Source organism: Watersipora subatra, chromosome 10 (assembly GCF_963576615.1).
Source record: "Watersipora subatra chromosome 10, tzWatSuba1.1, whole genome shotgun sequence".
NCBI classification, from domain to species: Eukaryota; Metazoa; Bryozoa; class Gymnolaemata; order Cheilostomatida; family Watersiporidae; genus Watersipora; species Watersipora subatra.
Genome location: NC_088717.1, coordinates 31,325,313 through 31,351,846, shown reverse-complemented (window position 1 = coordinate 31,351,846; position 26,534 = coordinate 31,325,313). Strand labels below are relative to the sequence as shown.

At 36.7% G+C, this 26,534-nt stretch overlaps 3 protein-coding genes across 7 annotated transcripts in view; 2 read left to right on the top strand and 1 right to left on the bottom strand.

Moving 5' to 3' along the window:
• LOC137405698 (tetratricopeptide repeat protein 29-like) overlaps positions 1-14,875 on the bottom strand; it is a 33,935-nt gene extending 19,060 nt beyond the window's left edge. Inside the window, exons 1-7 of one of the 5 annotated variants that reach the window (XM_068092054.1) lie at positions 14,777-14,875; positions 14,082-14,226; positions 13,133-13,438; positions 12,851-13,005; positions 4,013-4,264; positions 3,257-3,480; positions 1,559-1,741 (exon numbers count right to left, since the gene is read on the bottom strand). In XM_068092054.1, the coding sequence (XP_067948155.1) occupies positions 1,559-1,741; positions 3,257-3,480; positions 4,013-4,248 (643 nt within the window). In that variant the 5' untranslated portion in view covers positions 4,249-4,264; positions 12,851-13,005; positions 13,133-13,438; positions 14,082-14,226; positions 14,777-14,875. Of the gene's footprint in view, positions 1-1,558; positions 1,742-3,256; positions 3,481-4,012; positions 4,265-7,082; positions 7,218-12,850; positions 13,006-13,132; positions 13,439-14,081; positions 14,259-14,776 lie in introns of those variants that run through there. The other 4 variants (XM_068092056.1, XM_068092055.1, XM_068092057.1 and 1 more) reach the window with 4 other exon arrangements.
• Positions 14,876-19,322: 4,447 nt separating this feature from the next.
• On the top strand, positions 19,323-20,324 carry LOC137406968 (general transcription factor II-I repeat domain-containing protein 2-like). Its single transcript, XM_068093568.1, has one exon. The coding sequence runs from the start codon at positions 19,323-19,325 to the stop codon at positions 20,322-20,324; it is 1,002 nt and encodes a 333-aa protein (XP_067949669.1).
• An 889-nt stretch (positions 20,325-21,213) lies between these two features.
• Positions 21,214-26,534, top strand: part of LOC137405800 (uncharacterized) — a 32,178-nt gene continuing 26,857 nt past the window's right edge. Inside the window, exon 1 of the mRNA XM_068092207.1 lies at positions 21,214-21,255. The gene's annotated coding sequence lies outside the window, so the exon portion shown is untranslated. The remainder of the gene's footprint in view (positions 21,256-26,534) is intronic.

The following is a 26,534-nucleotide window of genomic DNA, read 5'->3' as shown; positions in this document are numbered from 1 at the left end:
TGCCATAAACTCCTAGGTCTATGCTCTCACAAGCATGCCATAAATTCCTAGCTCTGTGCTCTCACAAGCACGCCATAAACTCCTAGGTCTATGCTCTCACAAGTATGCCATAAACTCCTAGGTCTATGCTCTCACAAGCATGCCATAAACTCCTAGGTCTATGCTCTCACAAGCATGCCATAAACTCCTAGGTCTATGCTCTCACAAGCACGCCATAAACTCCTAGGTCTATGCTCTCACAAGCATGCCATAAACTCCTAGCTCTGTGTTCTCACAAGCACGCCATAAACTCCTAGGTCTATGCTCTCACAAGTATGCCACAAACTCCGAGGTCTATGCTCTCACAAACATGCCATAAACTCCTAGGTCTATGCTCTCACAAGCATGCCATAAACTCCTAGCTCTGTGCTCTCACAAGCACGCCATAAACTCCTAGGTCTATGCTCTCACAAGCATGCCATAAACTCCTAGGTCTATGCTCTCACAAGTATGCCATAAACTCCTAGCTCTGTGCTCTCACAAGCATGCCATAAACTCCTAGGTCTGTACTCTCACAAGCATGCCACAAACTCCTAGGTCTATGCTCTCACAAGCATGCCATAAACTCCTAGGTCTATGCTCTCACAAGCGTGCCACAAACTCCTAGGTCTATGCTCTCACAAGCATGCCATAAACTCCTAGGTCTATGCTCTCACAAGCATGCCACAAACTCCTAGGTCTGTGCTCTCACAAGCATGCCATAAACTCCTAGGTCTATGCTCTCACAAGCATGCCACAAACTCCTAGGTCTGTGCTCTCACAAGCATGCCATAAACTCCTAGGTCTATGCTCTCACAAGCATGCCATAAACTCCTAGGTCTATGCTCTCACAAGCATGCCATAAACTCCTAGGTCTGTGCTCTCACAAACATGCCATAAACTCCTAGGTCTGTGCTCTCACAAGCATGCCATAAACTCCTAAGTCTATGCTCTCACAAGCATGCCATAAACTCCTAGGTCTATGCTCTCACAAGCATGCCATAAACTCCTAGGTCTGTGCTCTCACAAGCATGCCATAAACTCTTAGCTCTGTGCTCTCACAAGCATGCCATAAACTCTTAGGTCTATGCTCTCACAAGTATGCCACAAACTCCTAGGCCTACGCTCTCACAAACACGCCATAAACTCCTAGGTCTATGCTCTCACAAGCATGCCATAAACTCCTAGCTCTGTGCTCTCACAAGCACGCCATAAACTCCTAGGTCTGTGCTCTCACAAGCATAATCTGCCATAATCTATGACTTGACAAATAAGATTTACAAATAAAGAAATTGGAATAAAAAAATTTCATTGCTCAGAACAAATAAACGCAAAAATTGAGCTAAAATTCAAAACTTTGTAGCACATATCACAACTATTACTCTGTAAAAGGGACGTGACTATCTTCTCAGTTAAGCGTTAAAGGAAGTTATAGGAAGTATGAGCTAGTAACGTAAGACGTGCCTTTTATGTGTTGCACTAGAAAAAAAACTTAAATTATATAATTAAAAGGTTTATGTTCAGCCAATTTAATACTAACCATTTTCTTCCATAGCCAGACCTACAAAGCACAAGGCCTCGCAAAGACGTTGTTGACCATCCTCCTCATCTGAGCTCACCTCGAGGCAAGTCTGAAAAAAGTGGTCTGACAGCCATTTGTCACCCCTGCCTTGAAAGTACAACGCGAGTCCAAACCTGTTTTTGTAGACTCTCTTCAGATCCCCTGCCAACAGCACTTACACATAAACAGCAACCTCTGATCAATTGACGGAGAAACATCCTTTTGGTAGAGGATGAATTAGGAGGTGTGGCGTCTTCCGACTCTGAAGAGTTTGATAGAACAGGCAAAAGAAGTCAGGCAAAAGTGAGTGCAACATTTAATATCTCAGGTCAGGGTCGTTGTGGAAAATAAAAAAATTAGAAATACCCTCATATATATATCTGGAGACTATCCAAAAAGTTTGAAAATTTTTAGAGCAAAGCTTTTGTGTGTGGGCCTCAGAGGGTTAAAAAACCAGCATGAAGAGGCTCACAGAACCAAGGGACCTAAACGTGACCATAGATTATCAAGTTATAATTAAACTTCCAGCTCCTTGGCAAATGCTAACATATGGTGATAGATGTGCTACAAACACTACTCATGAGAACTTGTTGATATTGTCAGCTTCTCCCTCATTTCTGTAGTGCAATGGCGAGTCGTAATAGCGCTCAATATACTTCATACAAAATGCTGTAATCAGTTTAAACTCATTGAGGAAATGATGCAGTGATTAGTTTACTTCTTATATACGTCATGAGACTGATTTTAATATACTAGTAGTAGTAGTAATGCTAGTAGTAGTAATGCTAGTAGTAGTGATGCTAGTAGTAGTAATGCTAGTAGTAGTAATGCTAGTAGTAGTAATGCTAGTAGTAGTAATACTAGTAGTAGTAATGCTAGTAGTAGTAATGCTAGTAGTAGTAATGCTAGTAGTAGTAATGCTAGTAGTAGTAATGCTAGTAGTAGTGATGCTAGTAGTAGTAATGCTAGTAGTAGTAATGCTAGTAGTAGTAATGCTAGTAGTAGTAATACTAGTAGTAGTAATGCTAGTAGTAGTAATGCTAGTAGTAGTAATGCTAGTAGTAGTAATGCTAGTAGTAGTAATGCTAGTAGTAGTAATACTAGTAATAGTAATGCTAGTAGTAGTAATACTAGTAGTAGTAATACTAGTAGTAGTAATACTAGTAGTAGTAATGCTAGTAGTAGTAATGCTAGTAGTAGTAATGCTAGTAGTAGTAATGCTAGTAGTAGTAATACTAGTAATAGTAATACTAGTAGTAGTAATACTAGTAGTAGTAATGCTAGTAGTAGTAATGCTAGTAGTAGCAACACTAGTAGTAGTAATGCTAGTAGTAGTAATGCTAGTAGAAGTAATGCTAGTAGTAGTAATGCTAGTAGTAGTAATACTAGTAGTAGTAATGTTAGTAGTAGTAATGCTAGTAGTAGTAATGCTAATATTAGTTTGTAGTTTTATTAACAGAAATGGTAAAAAAACAGTCATAATCTTGTAATGCGAGTTCTGCATTACATTTAGTTTTAGAGCACATCATGTAATTTTAACTCGAGTCTCTGTTTTATAATCAATCATACAGATAAAAGACTATCAGCCCAGCTCAAGCTCATCCTGAAACTACCAAGCTACTAGATGGATTAAAATGGTGAATGTTTCATTTATGCAAATTCATATGAAGCGTTTACCTTCCCTGATGGCCTCTTCTGCTTCTGTCAAATAAAACTTGATGGAGTCGAGCTTATCATGTTCTGTCTCTAGAAGAGGAATGTTCCAAAGAACAGAGTCTGGACCGGCAGCCTCCCTCATTGTTGATTGCCGCAGCATGAGCGCATGCAGTTCACTGAATGTTCTATGAAAGCCAGCTTGTAACATGTCAAGACACAAATTGTGTTTGTACGAGTGACGGTACCTACAAACAACCTCAACAGTTTAAAATTAAATGAGTGTTGACAAGCTCACTACTCTGTTTACTGAATATTATTATGGCATCAGAGAAATCTTTGCTTAATCGGAAAGTCTTGTGTCGTTTACTTCTGTGCCACCCATCACATTCTGGAGAGTTTTCACTGGTATTGGAAATGGCTTTTTATATAACATACAAAAACTCTTTGCTATACCTAGTTTAAGCGTAAGCCTCAATAGAATATTTTCTACATTTTGTTTAGTTCTACATTACAGTTCATTCAAAAATAAGAAATTAGATGAGCACTAAAAGAGGCCAGAAAACTAATAATTATATTGCATGTGTTCAAAACCACCATTTATATCAAGGAAGAACATGCTTAAATATTATGAAATGCTCTTTCCTATATTTGATTGTCATTTTTACCTTGTTTGCAACTTATAACAGCATAATAATAAAAAGGCTACCACATCTATAACAAACATATGACATTTTTAATAATCGGAAGGCAAAATATTCAAAATACAGAGTAACTTACGCGGCTGTTTCAGCTTTGCTCAAGAATGGTTGTTGATCTCGCAACCTTTCACGTCTCAGCATAATCTCTTGCTCTTTTCTATTAGCATTTTTCAACTTGAATGATTTGACAGTTAGTGCTGTTCCTGGTCGACTTTTTGAAGATCCCGTGGGAGATTTTGCCAGCGCATGCTCATTATGATCTACTCTAGACATGGCTGAGTTCGGTGTGCGAACATGTGGTAACACTGTTGCCATTTTACCAATGGATAATCTGTATAAGCAAATTAAGCGCCTGTTCAAACCTAATTTGCCATGCATTAGAAGCAAACCAGTAATTAGTCCTACAAAAAAGGGGAAACAAAAAAACAACTAAATAGCCCACTATAGATCAACTTCGGCAAGGTTATGCGTGAATGAATGGTGTTTATACATGAGTGGTAAGTGCTTATACATGAGTGGTAAGTGCTTATACATGAATGGTAAGTGTTTATACATGAATGGTAAGTGTTTATACATGAATGGTAAGTGTTTATACATGAATGGTAAGTGTTTATACATGAGTGGTAAGTGTTTATACATGAATGGTAAGTGTTCATACATGAATGGTAAGTGTTTATACATGAATGGTAAGTGTTTATACATGAGTGGTAAGTGTTTATACATGAGTGGTAAGTGTTTATACATGAATGGTAAGTGTTTATACATGAATGGTAAGTGTTTATACATGAGTGGTAAGTGTTTATACATGAGTTGTAAGTGTTTATACATGAGTGGTAAGTGTTCATACATGAATGGTAAATGTTTATACATGAGTGGTAAGTGTTTATACATGAATGGTAAGTGTTTATACATGAATGGTAAGTGTTTGTGTGATTGAGAAAGTTACTGAAAACACATCGTCATGATAAAAGTAAATAGTCTTGTCAAATATGCACCGCAAACAAAAATAAATTGTTAGAAAGACTCGAAGAAGTCTACACATGAATCAACCTTAGCTACATGAACATTACAAGTTTAAACTAGACTACAATGTTGAATAAAAAAAAATTTCACAGAGATTTTCTGATATAAAGAGGCAGTACAGTTTGGAACGAGCATAGCATACTTGTTCCAAACATGGATGACATAATCGTTTTGCGTGTTGGAACACAACAACTTAGTAATTAAGCAAAGCAGTTCCAAATAAGAACTTTGTTTAGATGCGTTTGTTTTGTCGATGTCTTTAACTTTATATGCATGTAATGTTGTATAAAAGTATGAGCGAAAGCAGATAGCATAATGAAGAAACGCCTGAACCACCGGAGATATGTGCAATAATACAATGAGCATGACTTCAGAGAACAAGCAATAAAGACATTCATCCTATACCTATCTACAAGCGGATTAGAACCCTCCCGTGGAAGTAACTCATGAGAAAATAGACATCAATTGACCTGCCGGAAAAAAACCATCAAATGTCATTATATCTTTACTAGACCTGACCAAAACAGTTAAAGTTAGTCATCATTTCCAATCATTATACTCCAATGTCGTCTAAAGACAAGTCCACTCAATTGCTAACCCTCTACAACTTATAGAACAGAACCTGAGCACCTAAACACATTTTCATAGGCCAACAGATATATTTATAAAAGAGAACCATTTCAATAACTCAGGCCCTCTATTTTTCACAAAGACCTGTTGAAGCTCCTTCTTTCCCAATTCCTGCTGAGGCGCATTGTTTTGCCTCTGAAGCCTCCCTTGCTCTCTCCTGCCTGTGGAGCCTCTACCAGCCTCCTTCTCTTGCATCTGCACAGCCTCTCCTGCCCTCTGCGAATGGAGCCTCCTACATCATCAGCTGAGCTTCTTTTACTTGACTATTTCAACTGCTGAGCTTTTCCATCTATAGACTGTCATGGCTTTCATTTGACTGTTGAAACTCGCAGCCATGCGGGATCGAGCAAGCAAACATGGATGAACGTTCGAGTAAGGGTGTAACCTTTATTGGCTATTTTAACCTTTCATCATTAATATTATTGGTTAAGATTTTGTTAGCTGTGTATTTTAATTGTTTGACTTATAGAATATAAAAGTATCTTTCACTGGTAAATATCAGTATCGCCTACAATAGCCTAACACCTTTACTAGTACCTGAACCAGTAATAATCAATTCAGTTCCCACAAGCTAAGCAAAAGTGCACAAACTGAACATAGTCAAAATATAATAAACTGATGAAGCAAAATCAACACGGATGTTGTGTGTAAATTCGAATTCGTTATGTATAACATCCATTTTTCCATATCCACCCATGACAGTATTGAACACCTTTCAAGATCTTAACTCACTCGGTGCAGACCAGGACCAGATTTAAATTACCTAGTGCCATAAACCATAACAAACTCAACAGTAACCTGCTAAATTCATTTAATAACCTCTGTAATCATTTGAAAACTCTTCCTCTGCAATCTTTTAAAACAAAACTCAAACTACACCCAGTATCCTCTACCCACTATCCAATAATACCATTCACCATATAGCCTTACCTATTTTAACATTTTTATATCACACCTTGTTTTCATAACTAGAAATTTGTTGTCACAGATATGTATAACTATTTTCACAGAGCTTTTATTTGTCCACTTTTTGTTTAAACAACACTCATATCAATCTTCAAGCTTGCGTTTTACATCTTTTATGCATTCAGTTCCAACATTATTATATTAGCTAGATTATTCACTAGTTATCTAGTTTAGACAACAGTTTATTTGCGTTTTTTGTTGTACACTGTTTTTTAGTTAGTTTACTTGCTGTCGTACCTTGTGGAAAACATGTTGTAAAATATGACTATTGATTACAACAATAAAGATTGCTCATATATAGTGCACGAGGTCAAAAATACTGATAAAACAGATTGCCATATATTGGTTTTTATATATGCTGTATAGGTGTTTGCTTTTTGACGAGTATTATAACCTATGCTATTACACTAGAACGGTGGCCCAATACCTTCAGCCGCACACCTAACAAACAGTCTATGCCTTTCGTGCATTCGTCTATCCCTCAGGGACTCAATACCAGTATTTTCTCTCAGTTTTGTGATTGAGCTTACCTTTTAAAACTGTTGCATTTGTTTTAAATTAATACGTATCTTTTACGGATCAAGTAAGTATGAGGTAAATGACATAGTAAAATAATTTTCAATGAGCAATCCAGCGAGCAACCCAGCAACTAATGGCGATCCACCTTGGTAATGGCGAACAGTTGCTACGCAACTAGCAAAATATGATTGGGTTGGACACCTCGACCGAGGCAGTCTCCGAAAGTTGGCCGAAGTGTTTTTGCCGAATAGGTACAGTATACATAAATGTATTTTGAATCGTTATTTTTGTGTGAGCGAGTCTGGAAAAAAGAATAAAAGAAACGTCGACAAGAACGTATCTTGGGCGAATTCCTACATGGTAGTGCGATACTCAGAAAAGCTAGACCGATTTCGGCAAAACGACAGCGCCCTTTTTCTTTTCTATAGATAACTAGCTGCATTACCCGTGTTCGGGAACAGATTAACGGAAAGCAATAGTTTTATTGAGAGTTGTCTTTCATACTGTAAAACAACTCCAAATATACAATATAATGAAATTTTTGTGCTGATCAGACTGCATACACATTGGCAGTCGTACATATCAATAATGTTGGAGAGACAAATGAAAATATGCAATGCAATCTGCAGCTAGTCTACAATGCATCAGTCTCGAACCACTCAAATCGGAGTTGTCCTAATTTTGTACACAGAACTGATGACGAAATTGACATTGCTAGGCAAATTAAAGTTCTTCAAACTGGCAGTATTGAAAAGTTTTACATATTTTAAGAAATTCTAAAAAATATTTTGCTTTTGCACTGCTAAGTTATCACCAGCATTTATTGAATTGAGACTTCTACATGCTTAAAACAATAATCATGACGCACCAGTTCTTCGTCTATAGCCTGTGTTTTGACATGGTATTTACAAACTGTGCAGCAGTAATATGGTTGTGTTGATAAAGTTTATAATCAATAAAATCTACTATATAAACTACATATATGGCCTTTCCCCTTTCCAACGTAAGACATTACATCTGGAGCATTTTTGGACATTCGTCCCATAGAAAAATTTGGCCCTGTACTGTGTTGCAGGACTGTAGTCAAGTGCGAAGTTTTCTGCCCATACACGGCGCCTAGTAGCAGCTGCTGTAGTTAGTGCATATTGCTGTTGTCGCCGTTTCGTCTGCTCTGAAAATTCAGCTTGCCGAGTAGCTGTTGTAGCTAGTGCATCATGTTCTTGTCCCACTGCATCTGCTCGGAGGTTTCTGCACGTCTGGCCGCTGTAGCGGCTGCTTTGAGCCGTTTGAGTCGCTGCTAGGTCGGCTCAGCAGTCGCTGCACTTGTAGCAGCTGCAGCATCTATTCTGGTCTGCTCTCGATGTACCTGTGTTTGTTCAGCGGTTTCTGCTCTTCTAGCAGCTGCTATTCTGTTTCGTTGTTGGTGTAGCTGTGTTTGCTCTGCAGTTTCTGCTCTTCTAGCAGATACAGTATCTATTCTGTTTCGTTGTAGGCGTAGCTGTGTTTGCTTTGCAGTTTCTGCACTTCTAGCAGCTGCAGTAGCAGTTCTGTTTCATTGTGGGATTAGCTGTGTTTGCTCTGCAGTTTCTGCTCGTCTAGCTGCTGCTTTGCGAATTTGGTCTCTTTCTCTATGGGAATCAATCTGTTCTTGCGTTTGGGCAGCGGAGCTTTTTGGGAGGCATTGTACTGCTTCAAGCGTTTTCTAAAGTGAATGAGATGGTGTGCTTTTTTGTAATATACTCTGCTCGCTTTCTTCTCACTGTCGCTTATCGCAACGCTCGGAGGGCCCGTGCAAGTTCTGTAGTAGCTGTAGTTCTGTAGTACTCGTAGCTGGAAAAAAAGTAAAAGTAACTCAGCTGCGGAAGGAAATGAACATGCTTACTATCTAGAACAATTGCAAATCCAACGTTTTTAAGTAGTGGAGGTGTGGTAGAGATGGATCTAGTGCCCAATACAAGAATTACAAGAACTTTGCCAACTTATGTCACCATGAGCTTGATTTCAATCTTACAGCATCTTGAAGCTTCTTTGCCACTTCACATGGAAAAGGTCCGTGCGATGGGATTGGCGGGGCAGTCAAGAGACTGGCCACCCGCCACTCTAAGCAGCTAGTTAAGTCAGGGAAAGAAAGACTGCTCTGTGCTGAGCAGCTGTACAAGTATGCTAGGGAAAACATCGCTGTGGTGGAGGTGTTTTATGTACCCATTGAAGAAGTCGCAGAAAAGCAGTGATTTTGGAACCAAGGTTCAAAGCAGCACGAGTCATTGGTTGTCGGGACCAGCATTGGTTCAAGCCATTCAGTAGAACAGCCATTGAAGTTTGCAAACTTTCACCACTGGTTGATGAAAAATGTATGCTACAAGGATACAAAGTTGGAAAGACTGATGACTCGCATGTTACCAGCAATACCTTAACATCTCAACCTGGACAATATCTGGCCTGTATATATGATGGTCGGTGGTATATGGGGATGGCAATTGGCTTTGATCAAGAGAACAATGATGTTGATGTGAGATTAATGCACAAAGGCTCAAGCAACAGTTTCACATGGCCAAAGCGAGATGACATCTGCTGGGTACCACAAGAGCATGTTCTATCAGCTGTGGCGCCGCCATCTACCACCAACTCGCGTAAAACATGCATTTGAAGCTACGACAATGGATAAAATTGAGGAATGTATGTTAAAAAAATATTTTAAGGCTCATTACTACCACAATCACAAACCACAAGCACAAATCAAATTTGAACTTGATAGGATAATAATCAGCCAAGTTAAAGCTTGACAAGAGGAGATAATCTCATTTAATTAAGGCGATTTACAAAGGTGTTTGGAGGGCATTTGGAACTCAATTTTAAGCATTTTACAGTCTGAAACACAAAGTTTTGATGGTTTTAATGAAATCTGCATAATGTTAAATGGTGTGAAACATGAAAAATATGTGACTTTGTTGAAACCACAGGTTGACCTTGACCTCTACTTTTGCAGTATTTAGACAAAGACGTTCATCTTGTATGATTTCTAGACGCTGACCCGATGCATCTACAGAGAAGATGAGACTAGTTTTGGATAGCTGAGACCTGGCAAAATTCAAAAATATCAACAGAAACAATGGCAAATTATATGTTAGGGGTGATAATTGCTTTTGAATAGTTGCTAGAATAGCATTTTTGGTCGGAGTTATCTCCCACATTAATCATCCGAAAAATTTCAAACCAATTTGTTTGTGTACATATGGAAATTTTGTGAGGACGCAAAAAAATCTAGACCTTTAATTTGTATATTCTTGAATTTATTTGAGTCTAAAGTCAGCTAGATGCGCTATGCCCTCAAACTCGGGCGACAAATGGTCGAAGTTCAAATCCTCATAGCACCTGAACCGATGACCCTAGAAGATCAAAATTTGGGATTTAAGCATTTTTCAACATGGGCAACAACATAGAAATTATTAAAAAATCATCAAAATCTGAGACTATGAGGTTTTTTCAGTTACACTTGGTAAATTCTATGTCTATAGCTTATAACATCATGTTATTCTAGACAATGTTGTATTGTACAGCAGAAGAACCGTATAGCATAATTATTCATGTACTCGGATAATGTACATGCATTTGATGCGAAAAGATTGACGAAATGGCTGTGAAAAGAATGGTATAAAATGATAATATTTTTCTAGCTTCATATGAGTTGGCTAGCTAGTGCCGTCTCAGAATAAGGATTACTGCAAAATCAATTTCACATGTTACTCATAGTTTTTGAGTTATGGCCAGTTTTGTACAATTGGTTATTGGACAGAATACCTTTTGCTTGCCGTCATGGGATTCCAACATCAGTAAAGAATGTTAGCTCACCGCTGTGATTTTGAAATAAATATTACGCAAAAAATGATGCAAAAACCGCAAGTAAAACACAACCAACCAATGACATTTGGCAATGACTCATGGATCAGCATAAAACAGGGGCAAAATCAATGGTAAATCGAGGAGAAGCTGGCAGCCAGTCAGACAGATGAGAGGAGGCCCAGAGAGAGAGAGAAGCCAAGACAGGAGAAGACTTAACAGAAGCCCAAGATAGCCAAGGAGCCGGCAGCAAACAGCTTGTCGAGGATCGACTCATCTAAGAGCAAATACGCAGCAAACACAATTCACCCAAAGAGGTGGCAAGGCAGGAAGCCATAAAGCCCTAAGAGGAAAGAGTTTATTCAGCCGCCCCTGCTAACAGAAAGAGCTACAGCTACACACCTAATAGACACGTACTGTTTGAACCTAGAAAGGCCATAGCAAATAGGGCTAAGTATACCAGCATCTTGTTATTTTTGCTTGAGCCAGTGAGTCTTGACAGAATAACTGTTATTTTGACCTTTTGAAGAAAATAGAGTTCACAGCCACTTGGAAACAAACCACTAGCATGTTATTGATGATTATAAGATATTTACCTGCAGACAGCTGTAGACCTCACAATCTTAACACCACTTGTTTTGAACAATTCCAAGGAAAATTATAGGGGTGCCCATCTCCATTGATTGATTTGTTGGCAAAACTTTGCTTTATAGCAACTGTGTGATTTTGTGGGACAGAAGTGCCACTTTGTCTGCGGTCAAAATTTGTCTTGGGAGAAATTGAACTCAAGGTCGAGAGGCTAACCATTACACAAAAAACGATAGAACCATTGTAGTATTTTACTCAGAGGAAACACAAAAATCAAAACATTATACATCAATATTATTATCATTACAAAGCTAAATTGTCAAATGTATTATTTAAATATCAAATAATTATCATAACAAAAACAATAACATTTTTCCGTTGACACATTGCTTCAGAGGGGTTAAAAAAGTTGTTACCTTCATGATGTCATATATTAGGTGGTAAGGAATTTCAGACTCTTGCCACACCGATAAGCAACTTGCCGGTTTTCACAAGCATGCAAGGAAGTGAAAAAGAAAGTAGTGACTGTCTAAATGATTTCTGAGCGTGTCGAGTTGACAAACTCTAGAGTTAAATTTGTGGAAAAGGATGATCAGAAGAATAGTTGGACGATTAAAGACAGATTAATCTCAGCAGCTTCTTTTTGCAGCAATCTCAGCACCCTTTTTATATATTGGTACAACCTTGGCACATTTCCATACTAATGAGAGTCTTGCAGCTTTTATGGAGACCACAAACGAAAATCAACTAAAATACATGTGGTTGTTACCTACAAGGTGACTACATGCCTTCAGCAGACTCGAAGTTGTAAGTCACCTTCATCGTAATCTCTCCACAGTTTCATCAGCTTTTGCTGAACTGTTGCGAATGATTTTCTCACCCTTTTTGTTATTTTCTAGCAGAAATGAACTTTACATTAATCGCTGTCACTTTTGATTCTCTATACAGTTCTGTGATTAATCTATAGAAATTTGGGGCACCATTTATAAATACCCTGTGATTAAACCGTAGGTGCCAACTTTCCACAACGTTGTTCGTTCTTGGAATAAGTAGGCCTCATGACCTGGGACCATGAAGTGGGTGGCCATGTAGTTGATATGAACTAGGCGAACCTGATATATTCGGCTAAATCTGTCAGTTTATCATCACTCTTTGCCAATCTGGTCCAACATTCCTCAACATGTTGAGCAGACAGCATAGGTAAGGCGAGATATCTTTTGATAATTTTCTCTCTCTTAAGAATGACTGTCATTTCTTAATAGAGTCACCAAGCCTAGTGTCTGTATATTTCTGTAGGCAACTTGGATCCAGTAGAAATTACATCCGTATATGGGAATTAGTATCAAATTAGCACCTTCTTGAATAACTGTTGAAGGACAGCTCCTCCAACTACATTGCCACTAGGTCTTCATTGGCGCTTGTTTGGTCATCGCGAAGCTATAACCTGTGCTGCTCACAAGAAGATCCTTACCTCTTTGACTCCCTTCTGTTACGACTTTAAAAGTTTGTCTACAAAAATGAAAAAGATCTATAAGAGTTTTTATTATTAAGGTTAGTTTAACTGATGAATTCACATTATTTGACACCTGATGAATATATATACATTTATATATAATCTATATGACACATGTCTTGCCTAGGGTTTACTAACTCTTCATGCGTAATGATATCTTCCTGATTTTCTGGCCCGGGTGTGGTTGTGGCACCAGTAAGTAATGATCTGCAAACATTAAGGAGTTCCATTAAATTGATTAACTGCTGTTTTTGACAAAATGCAAAGAAATGCTAGATAAAAATGAGATATAACAAGGCATCTGTGAAATTTTAACAGATGACACTCACTACCAACCTCTCAATATGAATAAGTGGCCTCTGGAAGCTTCTTTCTGCCTGAAAACCTTCTATTGTACTTTCTAGGTCATCTGATTCCGCCACATGCGCCCTACATTTTCATTGGTTAATCAATTTAACATCAAAATGGTGTTCAATGTAATTTGGAGTCGTTTCACTAGTGTGGGCACAAATTCAAGCTTGCATATACTCGATGCTTTTAAAAGTTGCTGTATTAAGTCAAGTACAGGCATATAAAAAACTAGTCAAGTTCATGTATATATAAATATTATTGCTTAAATGTTCCACGAATTAATCTCTCCTGCCAAAAATGGTTGTACCGTAGAGATTAATGAAACAAACTTGATACATTTGAAATTGATTGAGTCGAAGCCATGGTATACAGTTGAGCCACATCAAATGTTTCATATTGAGAGTGACTACATCTAATTTATCGTCTTAGTAAAGTGACAATTTGTATCTGCAATTTATTGCTGATATAAATTATTTCTTTTTCTTCACTGGTTTTACCAAAAAATTATGTGCAAGTAACTATTAATTTTATGTTATGTACATGATGACAAATTTTTTTTCATCATCAACACTCATTGATTACCTAAATCAGTACACTCCTAATTTGTAGATACTTGCAGTTATTTTGTAAAGTCTGGTGCTAGTGAAAATTTCTAAATAATTCTACTCCAAAAATTTGATCTGAAATGTACCGATTAAACTGCTATGTTACTGTTTTATACCTCGCAGAGATACATGTATCTTGGTGGCTGCTCTATCTTGCTCCACCTGAGGTGGTACGTTGTCAATGAGAGGTGCAGCAGTGGCGATCATCCCAGTGACAGGTGACTCTGCCAGAGGTATGGGTGTACAATCTTTCTTTCTGCACTATAAAATTATATTCTTAATGTGGGTGATTGGCATAATAAACAAAAAGTAGTGCGTTATCGTTACAGCGCCGTAAATATTTGTTATAAATTCAAAAATTTATAGCAAATATTTATATTTGTTATAAATTTTTGAATTTATAACAAATATAATTATTTGTTATTATTATATATTATTAATTTATTACAACAGTCATACATAAGTTTAGATAGTCAGTAGATGGTTTGTTGGCTTGGGAGTTACCCACCCCATGATCTAGCCTATGATTTCATTATTCAGTATTATCAGTCTCGCTATCGAACAAGCAGTAAATCTCACTGACAATTTTTTTGTTTTTGCAGTGATCTCACTTTAGACATAGTACACAACCAATCTGTGGACAATCAGTCACAGATAAGCAACCCGTACTCTAGCACTTAGAACTCTACGGTTAAGGTTCTGTTGAGTGAACTTTTACCAAATTTATATTTACCAACGAAACCAATTTTACAAATTGTTTTTATCACATGTACAGTTAACTTATTAATTTATGGTGAGCCAAAACACTCACAATACTTGTTTATAATTGCTGCCATCTTTCTCCTCATCACTCTGTACAAATCCTATTATCTTGTGCTCAGTGTTGGGTTCCTGATGTATCAAGCTAGAGAAAGTAAATTGCATAATGATACTTTCCAATATTCTCAAAAAACAATATTGCTCATTTCATGTCCTTCTACTTTACTTTGTAGAACATTGAGAGAGCATCCGATTGGGATAGAATGATAACAGTCAGATGAAAGTGATATGAAGATACATACGTTATTGAACAAATACTAGTACAAGTACAAATACTACCATTTCAAGATGTATCGCTGACATGGTGGTGCTTATATGCGATGAATGAGAAAATGGAACAAATAAATCTGTATTGGATGTTTGTATTTTTTGCAGAATATATCCTAAACTTGTAATATATGTATCGATTTAATTGATGAAATATAAAACTTCCGCAAGTAAAGAAGCCTACAAGGATGTGTACTTAGCATACGAACTGTAGTGTGTACAAAAGCAGCACAAATCCTCCAAATCATTCCACGACCAAACGAGCTGATGCGAAGTTTGGGAATTTTTATGATAAATGCATGTGCACACAACTTACGAAAATTATTCATCAACAATGAGACGAACCCTTGTAATAAAATTTCATCAACAAATTTAACCATCGTTTTGTAGATTAGTTAAAGTATAATAACGATACAAAACACATACAGACCTATTTAAATATGTTACCAAGTATTTGTATATTCTCGAAAATCTCTTAAAACTTACCCATCTGATCGGATTATACACAAATAGACAGATTTATTAGGACGAAAATCGTCACAAAACGCTTGAAAAGCTTGGTTTAATAAAAGTTAAGACCAGAAATTGAAACGGCGGGCGACAGAGAATAGAACGATTAAGTCGTGCGCATTTCGCGAAAAAATAGCGTGCACATTTCACCAGTCTATGGCATTGTTTACTTGTAATCGAATTTATTCGAAGGTTTCTGTAATAAACGTAGACTGTTTGAGGCGTTGACCGATTTATAGGTACGAAATTGTGGTACACAGTTTATCAGCCTATGTTTTTTGTCCAATCACCAAAGGTTTCATTTTTTAAAGCGTTAACCAAAATTCTTTACAACTTATGTACAAGCTAGGGCCGAACTACAACGCCCCTTTATGACAAGAACATTTTTTATTTTGCTGCAGTTTGCATGAAACTTTCAGACGTGTGAATGCTCATACTCGCTTTCTGTTAAAGATCGCTTATCAAAACCATTCTACATTCAACGCAACCAACTTTCAAACTGTGTATAGTACACAGTAGCTTGCCATTTTACTTCTAATTTTGCATTTCAGAGTTATAATAAACATATTTCTTTATTGTTGTTGAATTACATACATTACAGTAGATTAGGCCTACAGCTTTATAACACTTTTATAGCAGCTTTTATTTTGCTGCAGTTTGCAGAAATCTTCCAGACGCGTGAACGCTCGTAGGTTTTCTATTATTGCTGTATTACTATATTAACAATATTGGTTATTCTAATAATATCAGTGCATTTTACTTCTAATATTGGCCAATATTGCATTTCTCCTATTGCAGGGGAGAGATTATAATAGACATATAATATTTTCCTTTCATTATTGCTGTTTGTCATGACCAAACACTTTTGAAATAAGTTTTCTAAAAATCTATATAAATACCACAACTTCTCGATATTGTTAGCTATGACGTTTTGAAATGTAAACAAAATTGTGCATTGGTTTTCTATTAATTGGTTTTCTATTAATTGGTTTACTATATTAATAATATTGGTTATTCTAATAATATCAGTGCATTTTACTTCTAATATTGGCCAATATTGCATTTCTCCTATTGCAGGGGGAAAATATAAACATCTTTTCCTTTCATTATTGCTGTTTGTTGTACATAATAACACCCACACCCAGAACATTACAGCTACCATTGCAGTTATCCTGTTGTGCTGCAGTGCCATTTGACTGCTAATATTGCATTTCTCAACCATCAGTACCCTTTCTTTTTTTCTAATATCGCTTTGGTCGTGGGCTGTATGACAGTGGAATTTCTAGTACATTGAAATTCTGTTTAGACACTCAGCTTATGAGATATTCATAGTTAGGTTCTGTGCAATGGCACTTTCTCTCCTGGTAAACTCCAATTTATCGATGTTGTCAGCATCCTGGTAAATAACCATATAATATATTTAATAGCATACTTTTAGTGGGCACACTGTTATGATTCAATAAAATGTGGTTTTAACTTCAATAACAGCTTTCGCTTTGTTGTAAATAACAGCTTTCGCTTTGTTGTAAATAACAGCTTTCGCTTTGTTGTAAATAACAGCTTTCGATTTGTTGTAAATAACAGCTTTCGCTTTGTTGTAAATAACAGCTTTCACTTTGTTGTAAATAAATGGCTGTTGAATCCCCATCGTTCCCAATAATTACCTCGAATTAAATTTATATATTTGCAAAGATTTGATATGTGGATGATAATAGGATTTGACATGAAAATAATGCATTTACATGTACATATAAAGTACATTGACACACGCGTATAACAAACATTCATCATGCCATTCGTTATTTACAAACATTAACAATCTTACAAAATCAAAATGGCTGAGAAGATGGAAGATGCAACTAGTTAATGGGAATTGCCCACTAGGCCTAATTGCAACTCTCCCAGTATATCATTTATTCAATAACCCAATACCTCTAGAGACAGAAATGAAAGCACTTGCTGCACTGTGTGATCTGTGGTTAAACAACACTTCACCACATGATCTGCTGACTAGTCATAGCAAGCTGCAACTATTCCAATATACTATTGGAGCAACCAATACACCTACATGCACGTTTGTTGGAAGATGAAACTAGTATACACTACCTCTACCACTGCTCAGACTATAATACTCCTCGACAACAGATACATCCTAACACTATGAAATGGGATACTGTTGTTAAATTCATCAACAAAACAGAACGCCTATACTATTAAAACTCCTTTGTGTAAAGACAATACAATTACGCTACGTAAATATACTCATGAAATAATATCTGCATATGTGAGTGTAAATATAAATTTATTTTATAAATAATATGCAATATCAAGGCTGAAAATTTAGTCAATTTTTGTTTTTCTTTCTTGTTTAAAATAAAGAATTAACTAAAATTTGTTATTTTTTGCATCACAGAATTGAAGAGGCCTAATATCCTAGCTCAGGGCTGGCAAATGTGCGGCTCTTTGCAAATTTTGTTGCGGCTCTTTCAACTCTGTAAAAATTCGAATTCTTTTGACGTATATAAAAATATCCTTATAATATACTGTACAAAACTACATGCATTTTGACATATTAGGCTTATCTAAAAATGCACTATTACTGCATTATATATATAGCCTACACATGCATCATGAGTCTTAATTCACGACATCATGTACATGTAGCTTTTCTGATGTAATAACTTCCGCTGCTGATCTAATGAGGACAAAATAGAATGCTCAAGAAAGGTTCATCAAGAAGTCATTTCATCATGATTTCATAATGCTGGCTTATATAAGATGCTGTGCCTTAGTTGAAGATGTCATTTGCAATTGAGCCAATTAATACAGTGGGGGTAGCAATGGCATCTTCAACAAAACGAACCATTTCCAGAGTTTCAATGGGAGCCTCACAAAGTAAACGAAATAGAAACGAATCTACAAGAGAATTCCAAGATGAGTAGACCCTGGAATATGCATTCATTTTTAGGCATGGCAAACCGCAATGTCTATTGTGCCAGGAAACGATCTCCGCTAACAAAAAGACGAACATCAAACGGCATCATGCGACGAAGCATAGAGAGTTTACTGCGACATTTCCACTGGGATCTTTAGCTAGACATCAAAAGCTAAATAAACTTCAAAAATCACTAACATTTTCAAAAAATATGCTAGTTTCTTTCAAAGCTACTGATCAACGCGCTACAGAAGCTTCTCTACGAGTCTCAAAGATTCTAGCAAAAGCGATGCTTTGCTATTCTCATGCTGAGATTGTACAAGAATGCTTGGTTGAGGCTATGAAAACACTTTTTCTAGATAAGCATGATGTGATTGGTAAAGTCAAGGCAATACCACTTTCTAGGAAAACTGTCACTGGTAGAATTGAAAGCATTAATGATCATCTCAGAATGACTTTGCTAACCCATATAGAACATAGATTACTTTTCAATCGCCATTGATGAATCTACTGATATAATGGATGTAGCTCAATTAGCAGTCTTCGTAAGGTATGTAGGCTACTGTGTGTACACTGACAACTGGTAATCATTTTTACCATGCATTTGCAAGCTGAAGTCATACAAGTGCATTTTAAAAGACAGTAAAGAGAGAACACAATTCCAAGTAGAAAATGTTGCAGTTATTTTATGATATTTGTTTCAAAGTGACTAACCCACACATTTATACTACATGCTTCTTTATGAAGCATCAGTATGTTTCTTTATAAAGCATAGTATTGTGCTTTAGTCATATACCCTGTGTTGCAGATTCTTTGATGGTAAAAAATGAAGGAGGAGCTTCTTACTTTGGTTGGATTAGAAGGAGAAACCACCAGTCAGGCTACCTATGATGCCCTCGTTAAAAGACTTGACAAGATGAAGATACCTCTCCACAAATGCATATCTGTAACAACAGATGGCCCACCAGCCATGGTTGGAAGAGATCAAGGGCTCATAGCTAGATTGAAGAAGGATATGCCATCAATGCTAGCATTCTATTGCATCATCCACCAAACTGTTTTATGCGGAAAACTAAATGATCACTTTCAACAACTATTGTGTAAAGCTATGAAGATTTTCAACTTCTTCAGAAGTCAATCATCTCTCAGACACAGAAACTTAAGGAAGTTTCTCAAAGAAGGTGATGCCATTTGTGGAGATTTACTAACATACAATAACATTAAATGGCTAAGTAAGGGAAATGCTCTGTCGAGGTTGTGGAGTACTCGTCAGGAGCTAACCTCTTTTCTAAATACAGGCAGAAGCCTGAATGCAAAACAGTTTCAAGAGATGATGAGCTCTTCTAAAGATATGAGTGACCTTGCCTTCCTTGTTGACATCTGTGGCCATTTGAATGATTTGAACTTCAAGCATCAAGGGAAGAACAAGACTATTATTAATACACTACCAGCTGTTCAAGCCTTCTCCCATACGCTGAAGTTGTTTCTGGTGGATGTGCAAAGTGATTTGCTTCACTTTCCTACTCTAAAAGCATTTTTAGATGATGAAGAAATGGCGCCTTGTACAGCTGAGTACACTCACTTTATAGAAAAGCTGCAACAAGAGTTTAGCAATCAATTTAGTCAGCTTCAATCTTTGAAACATATCATACAACTCATAAAAGCACCTCAGAAGGCAAAGCCTAATGGAGAGTGGGTTTCTCAGTTGCCATTGAAAAGTGTTAATGTCTCATCTCTGCAACTGGAGTTGTGTAACCTCAGAGGTACAGATATAGATGAAATTGAGAAGGGGTTCTACTTGAAAGCTTCAACAAAGGCTGAATATTGACAGCTTGCTCAACTAGGAAGATGGTTGTACACTGTGTTTGCTGCCACATATATACCTAAGTGAATCAGCATTTTCATACATGAATAATATCAAGAGCAAGTCGAGATCCACTTTGACCCAAGATCACTTGTGTCAGCTCCTAAGAATAGCATGCTGCAGTAGAGAGCCAGACTACCAAGAGATAATGAGCAGCCGTAAACAATTTCATGTATCTCACTAAACTTTAAGTTATACAAAGCTCTTTTAGGCTCACTTCAACATTATTCAATGTTATTGTAAAAGTATTTTAATAAATAAATTTAATTACAATACCACTACCAAACTTGTATTAGCAGTATGAAATGTTATAATGTAGCTCTTCATGAAATATTATACTGTTATACAAAGCTCTTTAGGCTCACTTCAACATTATTCAATGCTATTGTAAAAGTATTCTAATAAATAAATTTTATTACAACCACTACCAAACTTGTATTATCAGTATGAATTGTTATACTGATACACATATTATGCAGCTCCCTAAAATCTTGCAACTTTGAAATTTGGCTCTTTGAGAAAAAACTGCCCACACAACCCTAGATGGTAAGCACAGTCTCTCAGCTTGTAGACGTAATCTCCTGTAGGCAAAATCACTTGTAGGTGTAATCTTCTGTAGGCAAAATCATTTGTAGGTGCAATCTCCTGTAGGCAAAATTACTTGTAGGCGTAATCTCTGGCTCTCATATAAACATGTTCATTACAATAATTGTTTGTTTACCGGAATTATCGCTTTTCGGTCTGCTGTGTCGCTTTTCTGTCTGAAGTGACCGTCTTTTGAACCAAAAGTTTCACCCAAGCGTATGTCGCCTTAGCTACTGTCGCCTAACCGTCTACAAACCGAATACTGTGCGCTCATTTATTTAGTGCTAATAGTTTCGTTATTCACTCCTGGGTAATGCATATTTTATCGTGAAGGCGTCAACCATTCTCAAATACAATATCTGGCTATAACCATCTCGTTTGCACTTACACGTTTGATAGTACTCCCTTTGAATGCTTATCTAAAGCAAATTTTGCATACTTTTTGGAATGCTCATTTCCTTGCATTGAAATCACCTTGTTCTTTCCTATCGGCGTAACAGTTTGCCAGGTCGTGTAGATTTTGTAGAATGTATTGCCTATTGTCTATGTAGAATGTACAGCCTATTGCAATGCTTACATTACGTCATGCTTGATGCAATGACTTTGTGTTTGAGATTGACTTGCGTTTTGAATTTGAACAAACTGAGTGTTTGATAAACATACCACAAGCTATTTCGGCAAAACTGTGACAATAATGGCAGTAAAACTTTCAGTCTTGATTAAAACCTATGAAGACGTAGAGAAGAGTGGTGACTTTTCTGAGTGGTGTGACAAGTTAGAGCTTGTAGCTGAGCTGCAGAATATCACGGAGTTAATATTTACATATTGTTATATATATTAATGAAATTTGAAATTCATTTAAACTGCTGCTCTCTAACACATCATACACACATAAATTACTATTTATCTTTACTTTACTCTTTATTTAGATGCTTATCTTCTATTTATCCTTTAGACCACCCTTTTGATGGGGAAGGGAAGGATCTCTTTGGCGGTTCTTACTAAAATGGCTGACAATAAAACATAGGACATTAGTTAAGTCTAGTAGCAACATGAAAAGCATAAAAAGCTGTATGTAGAATTTCATAAGACGGTGTCAATTTAGTCAAGTTCCCTAGTGGTGCGCGGTAAAAAGCGAAAAAGGAATTATCAGTGTTGCATGTAGGGTTGGAAAAAACCACGGTTTTTATGGAAAAACCGAAAAAACCAGGTTTTTTTGGTTTAAACCGGTTTTTATGGTTTAAACCCGTTTTTATGGTTTAAACCCGTTTTTATGGTTTAAACCCGTTTTTATGGTTTAAACCCGTTTTTTATGGTTTAAACCCATTTTTATGGTTTAAACCCGTTTTTATGGTTTAAACCGGTTTTTATAATTTTACTAAGGTTTTTGCAATTGTAAGTCTAATTAACATCATTTACTATAGCTGCATGATTGAGTATTGAACATACATATGTGGAATCATCTGTTAAAGATGGTACTGTGGGAGTTGTTATGGGAAAAAAAAGAGAGAAAACATGGAAATTTCGGAATGAGTCTTTAATCAAACATGATCGATGAAATACAGAGCAAAAATCTTATCACATAAAGTGAATATTTTACATACAGCTCTATGTATAAGTAGGAATTTTAATCCAAGTGATTAGCCGTGTGGTAGTGTAGAGCAGAGCATAATGCAGATGCATTGCTAGTGTTTGGAGCAGTGGCGGATGACTCAATTTCTATCACCTGGCTACTATCATCACAGTCTAAATTGGTGTTTTCAGCTTGAAATTTTGCTACGTGAGATTTAAGCCTATCCTCGTGACCTCGCGTTGCGACAGCACACCTATTACATTTTGCCTTAAAACGTTTGCCTTTTGCAGCTTAAGTGAAAAACTGCCAAACGGGGTCCTGTTTGCGAGGCATGTTGGAAATTTGAGGCACAACTTTTTAACTTTTCAAAACACTAAAAAACTTGATAGATTTAATTCTAACAATCCAACTACTTTGGCTTGTGCCCAATAAATGAAATATTAGTTTGCAAACTTGAAGCTTTTGCCCAAAAGGATTTTATTGTTCTAATTTGTAATTATACCCTCGGACACTTATATTTCGCTAGTATTTAGTTTCGTGAGTAGCATACAGAGTACAATTTCGCTGCAACTTAATTTTGCAGCTTTGATAAGTGCGAAAATATAGTGATGTGAACATAAATGCGGTGGAACAAGCATTATTAGATTCCTCAGGTCCAGTTCACTGTTACTACATTGTTTTCAATTTGGGACTAGTTTGTATTTGTAAACCGCAGGTAGAATTGTGTGGACGAGATCGATAATGCAATTTGATCGCTTGCTGCCATTTGTTTCTTGGACTATCAATGACGTCAAGGTCCCTCCAGCCAAGACTGATGCGGTACCAATATGGGATCTCAAGTATTTATAGCACGCGGTGGTCATGGCTCCGGGTTGTTATTGTTTTTGGTTGGTAATAAAGTTCATCACTACGATAATTATTATTCAATTTTATGACTTTCCATACCAGACTTTCATCTTCATCAGTTACAAATTCAGTGACTAAACTGATATCATCATCTTCCACATTTGTCTTGGCTTTTCCAAAAAAACCTGTTATCTTAATTTGCTTTGTCATGCTACTCAGTCGGTGTATTAGCTATAATGAGTTTAGCAGAAATTGCCCAATGAGCCAACCACACATAAAAAATGCCTGCATTTCTAATATGACGATTTTATTGTGGATATCAATGACCAAAGCTATTTAATTCCGTGTTTTTGCTCGTTTGTTATGATAGTTTAGTTTCGCTCATGAAGTTTTCGCGAGTTGATGACTCCGCGAAAACGCGAAAGTTAGATGAGGCGAATACATAAGTGTCCTAGGGTAGGTACCGTACTTTTCGGACTATTAGCTGCTACTTTTTTCTGATGATTTGAGCCATGCGGCTTATATAAGGGTGCAGCTATTTTGTGGCTTTTTCTTTGACCGCTAGAGCGCATTAACCATAATCTACGGTTAGTGCGCATTTAGCGATAAAAGACAATACGAAACAATGCCTAACGATAATGTTCCGTTAGGCGCTAGGTTAAAAAGCGTCGGTTAATACGAAACAGTGCCATTAGACACTGTTCCGTACTAAACAGCAAAGTTGCCTCCATGTTAAAAAGCACCGTACTGAGTTCTGCGGCCTATACAAAGGTGCGGCTTATATATTGTTTTATTATTGGTTTTGGAAAATAAAGCAGATGCGGCTTATATAGGGGTGCGGTTTATAGTCTGAAAGTACGGTAATCCTTTCTCACTGGCCAGACTTGAAAAAGTATTCATTCATTATTAGAGACGATGATTGGAATTGTATATTTCACATGGTTTTCATATTTCATCAGTAAAGAGATCATCATATCACTTGATAAAACCAACTGAAAATGAAATTTATCAATTTATTGTTGTGCTAGGATTTCATGTAGTTTCAACTTGAGCCCTGCCATCATTTTACTACTGTGTCCTAAATGAACTTCCACAGCTGATAATTACATATAATTGCATTTCTACCGCACACGAACCACTAAGAGCTTAAAATATTGTTTTTCACAAAAAATGAAAAACCCGATTTTTTTCGGCTGGCTTAAACCGGGTTGAAACCAATCGTTTTAAACCGAGCCAACCCTGAGTGCATGTAAAAGCTTTTGTATCAGGTCTTGTTTGTACATTGGTAATGCTCTAAATAACTTAATCATACGAATCATTTTAACTTATTAAATTATCATGATCTTTACAAATTTTGAAAATCACGTTTCTACGAACACTAGTTGTCCTGCACCCGTCATACGTGACTGCATGCTGATCTTGGCAAGTGACTGAAAAGGTCACCAAAGCAGCTACACCAATATTTAGTAGTATTACTATTACTTGTAATAAGACTGGTAATGTGAGTACTAAATCATGTGGCTAGCTAGCTTTCTATGAATGTGCCATTAATGGTTCTATTTGCCGTGTGTTGATGTTCTTGGTGACATTTTTGATATACCGACTATTAGACTGCCCAGGTTTTTCAAATATGGATTTAGCCAATTTATAAATTTCTAAAGGATCAAGTTAATGTCGAGCAAATCTCACAGATGTCCAGCTAGTGTAAAACTGCTAAAACTAGTAAGCTACAAGCTTCAAGACCAACTCAAACCAACGCCACAGTCACAATTGATGCTTTTTTGCAAAAAAGTTTTAGAAAGTTTATAAGACTTGAAAACTGATACCGCTCGCCTTTTGCCTTTGAGTTCATATCTCAAAATTGAGCGCGACTAGATTACTACTAGGCAGAGCAAGCCGGATGGCTAAAATTAACTCACTGTTGCGGAAGAAGCAGGCAGGATGGCTGAAATTAACTCACCGTTGTGGAAGAAGCAAGCAGGATCGCTGAAATTAACTCACCGTTGCGGAAGAAGCAAGCAGGATGGCTGAAATTAACTCACAGTTGCGGAAGAAGCAAGCAGGATGGCTGAAATTAACTCACCATTGCGGAAGAAAAAAAACCAATGTTGCTTTCTACAACGCTTCTTATCATACAACTTTTGAAGGAGGGAGAAGTCATTAGGAGAGAGAAGGCTTACGGCTGTGCCACTTGTTGCAACCATAAATGGAACAAGAACTTCTTTAGCTTCAAATTGTCTTTATAATAATGTGCTGGATTACTATATTTATTATTATAATTGCTCAGCTAAATAAGAAACCACATCTAATCAGAAAATAGACATTTTTATTACTAAAGTTAACATTGGGTGTGAAATACCATATAGGCCTAAGCATTGCATTAGTGCATGATACTGTTTACTTTGTTCGCCATTCTGGTGCGGACTGGTTTTATGTTTGAAGTAACTGCTGAGTTGCCATGCGAAAATGGTAAAAATACGTTTTAATTGTTCCAAGCTTTAATTCATAAATCATCAGTTGACTCCCACCTGTACAATAACACAATTTGCACTCTGGTTGCTTTACGATTGTGATGATAGCTTGGCTAATGAACACCTAAAAGTAATCTTCACAGCAATTATTTGAATTATTCAACCACATACCTCTACGGTTTGTAAAAATTTTCACTACACGAATTATCACGCGACACTGTGCCAGTGTTGTAACACTGGCGCAACAAAATAGGTACCATCGAGAACTTATAAAAAACTGCATATGAATCCATAAGCATAGCACATTGGATAATAGGAAGGCATATTTTGATGGCCATAAATAATACATACAATTTCCTTTTTCAGGAAATGTAGAAATAATACTACTTAATTAATTGAGTTTATAAAAGTGGATATCTAAGGATGATGTTGCCATTATTCTGGTAATTATTCCAGAGGTCAAGTCTATGTTGGCTATTCGCCATTGAAATCGTTTTTCAGCTGCATAGATAATTCTCTTTAATTGCTACAAATAACATTTTTAAGAAGTTTTTTGGCAATTATTTTCTAGGGCATCTGGCCAATTATTAGGGCACCTGACCTATGAACTAACAGTATTCAAACCTTACATATAAAATTATCTTGTAAAAACCGGTACCTGAATTACTCAGTTATGTTATCGATTAAAGCTAAATCATC

What these genes read in the sequence shown, in the direction of transcription:
- LOC137406968 (XM_068093568.1), top strand. Translation starts at nt 19,323, where the DNA reads ATGAAGGAGGAGCTTCTTACTTTGGTTGGATTAGAAGGAGAAACCACC.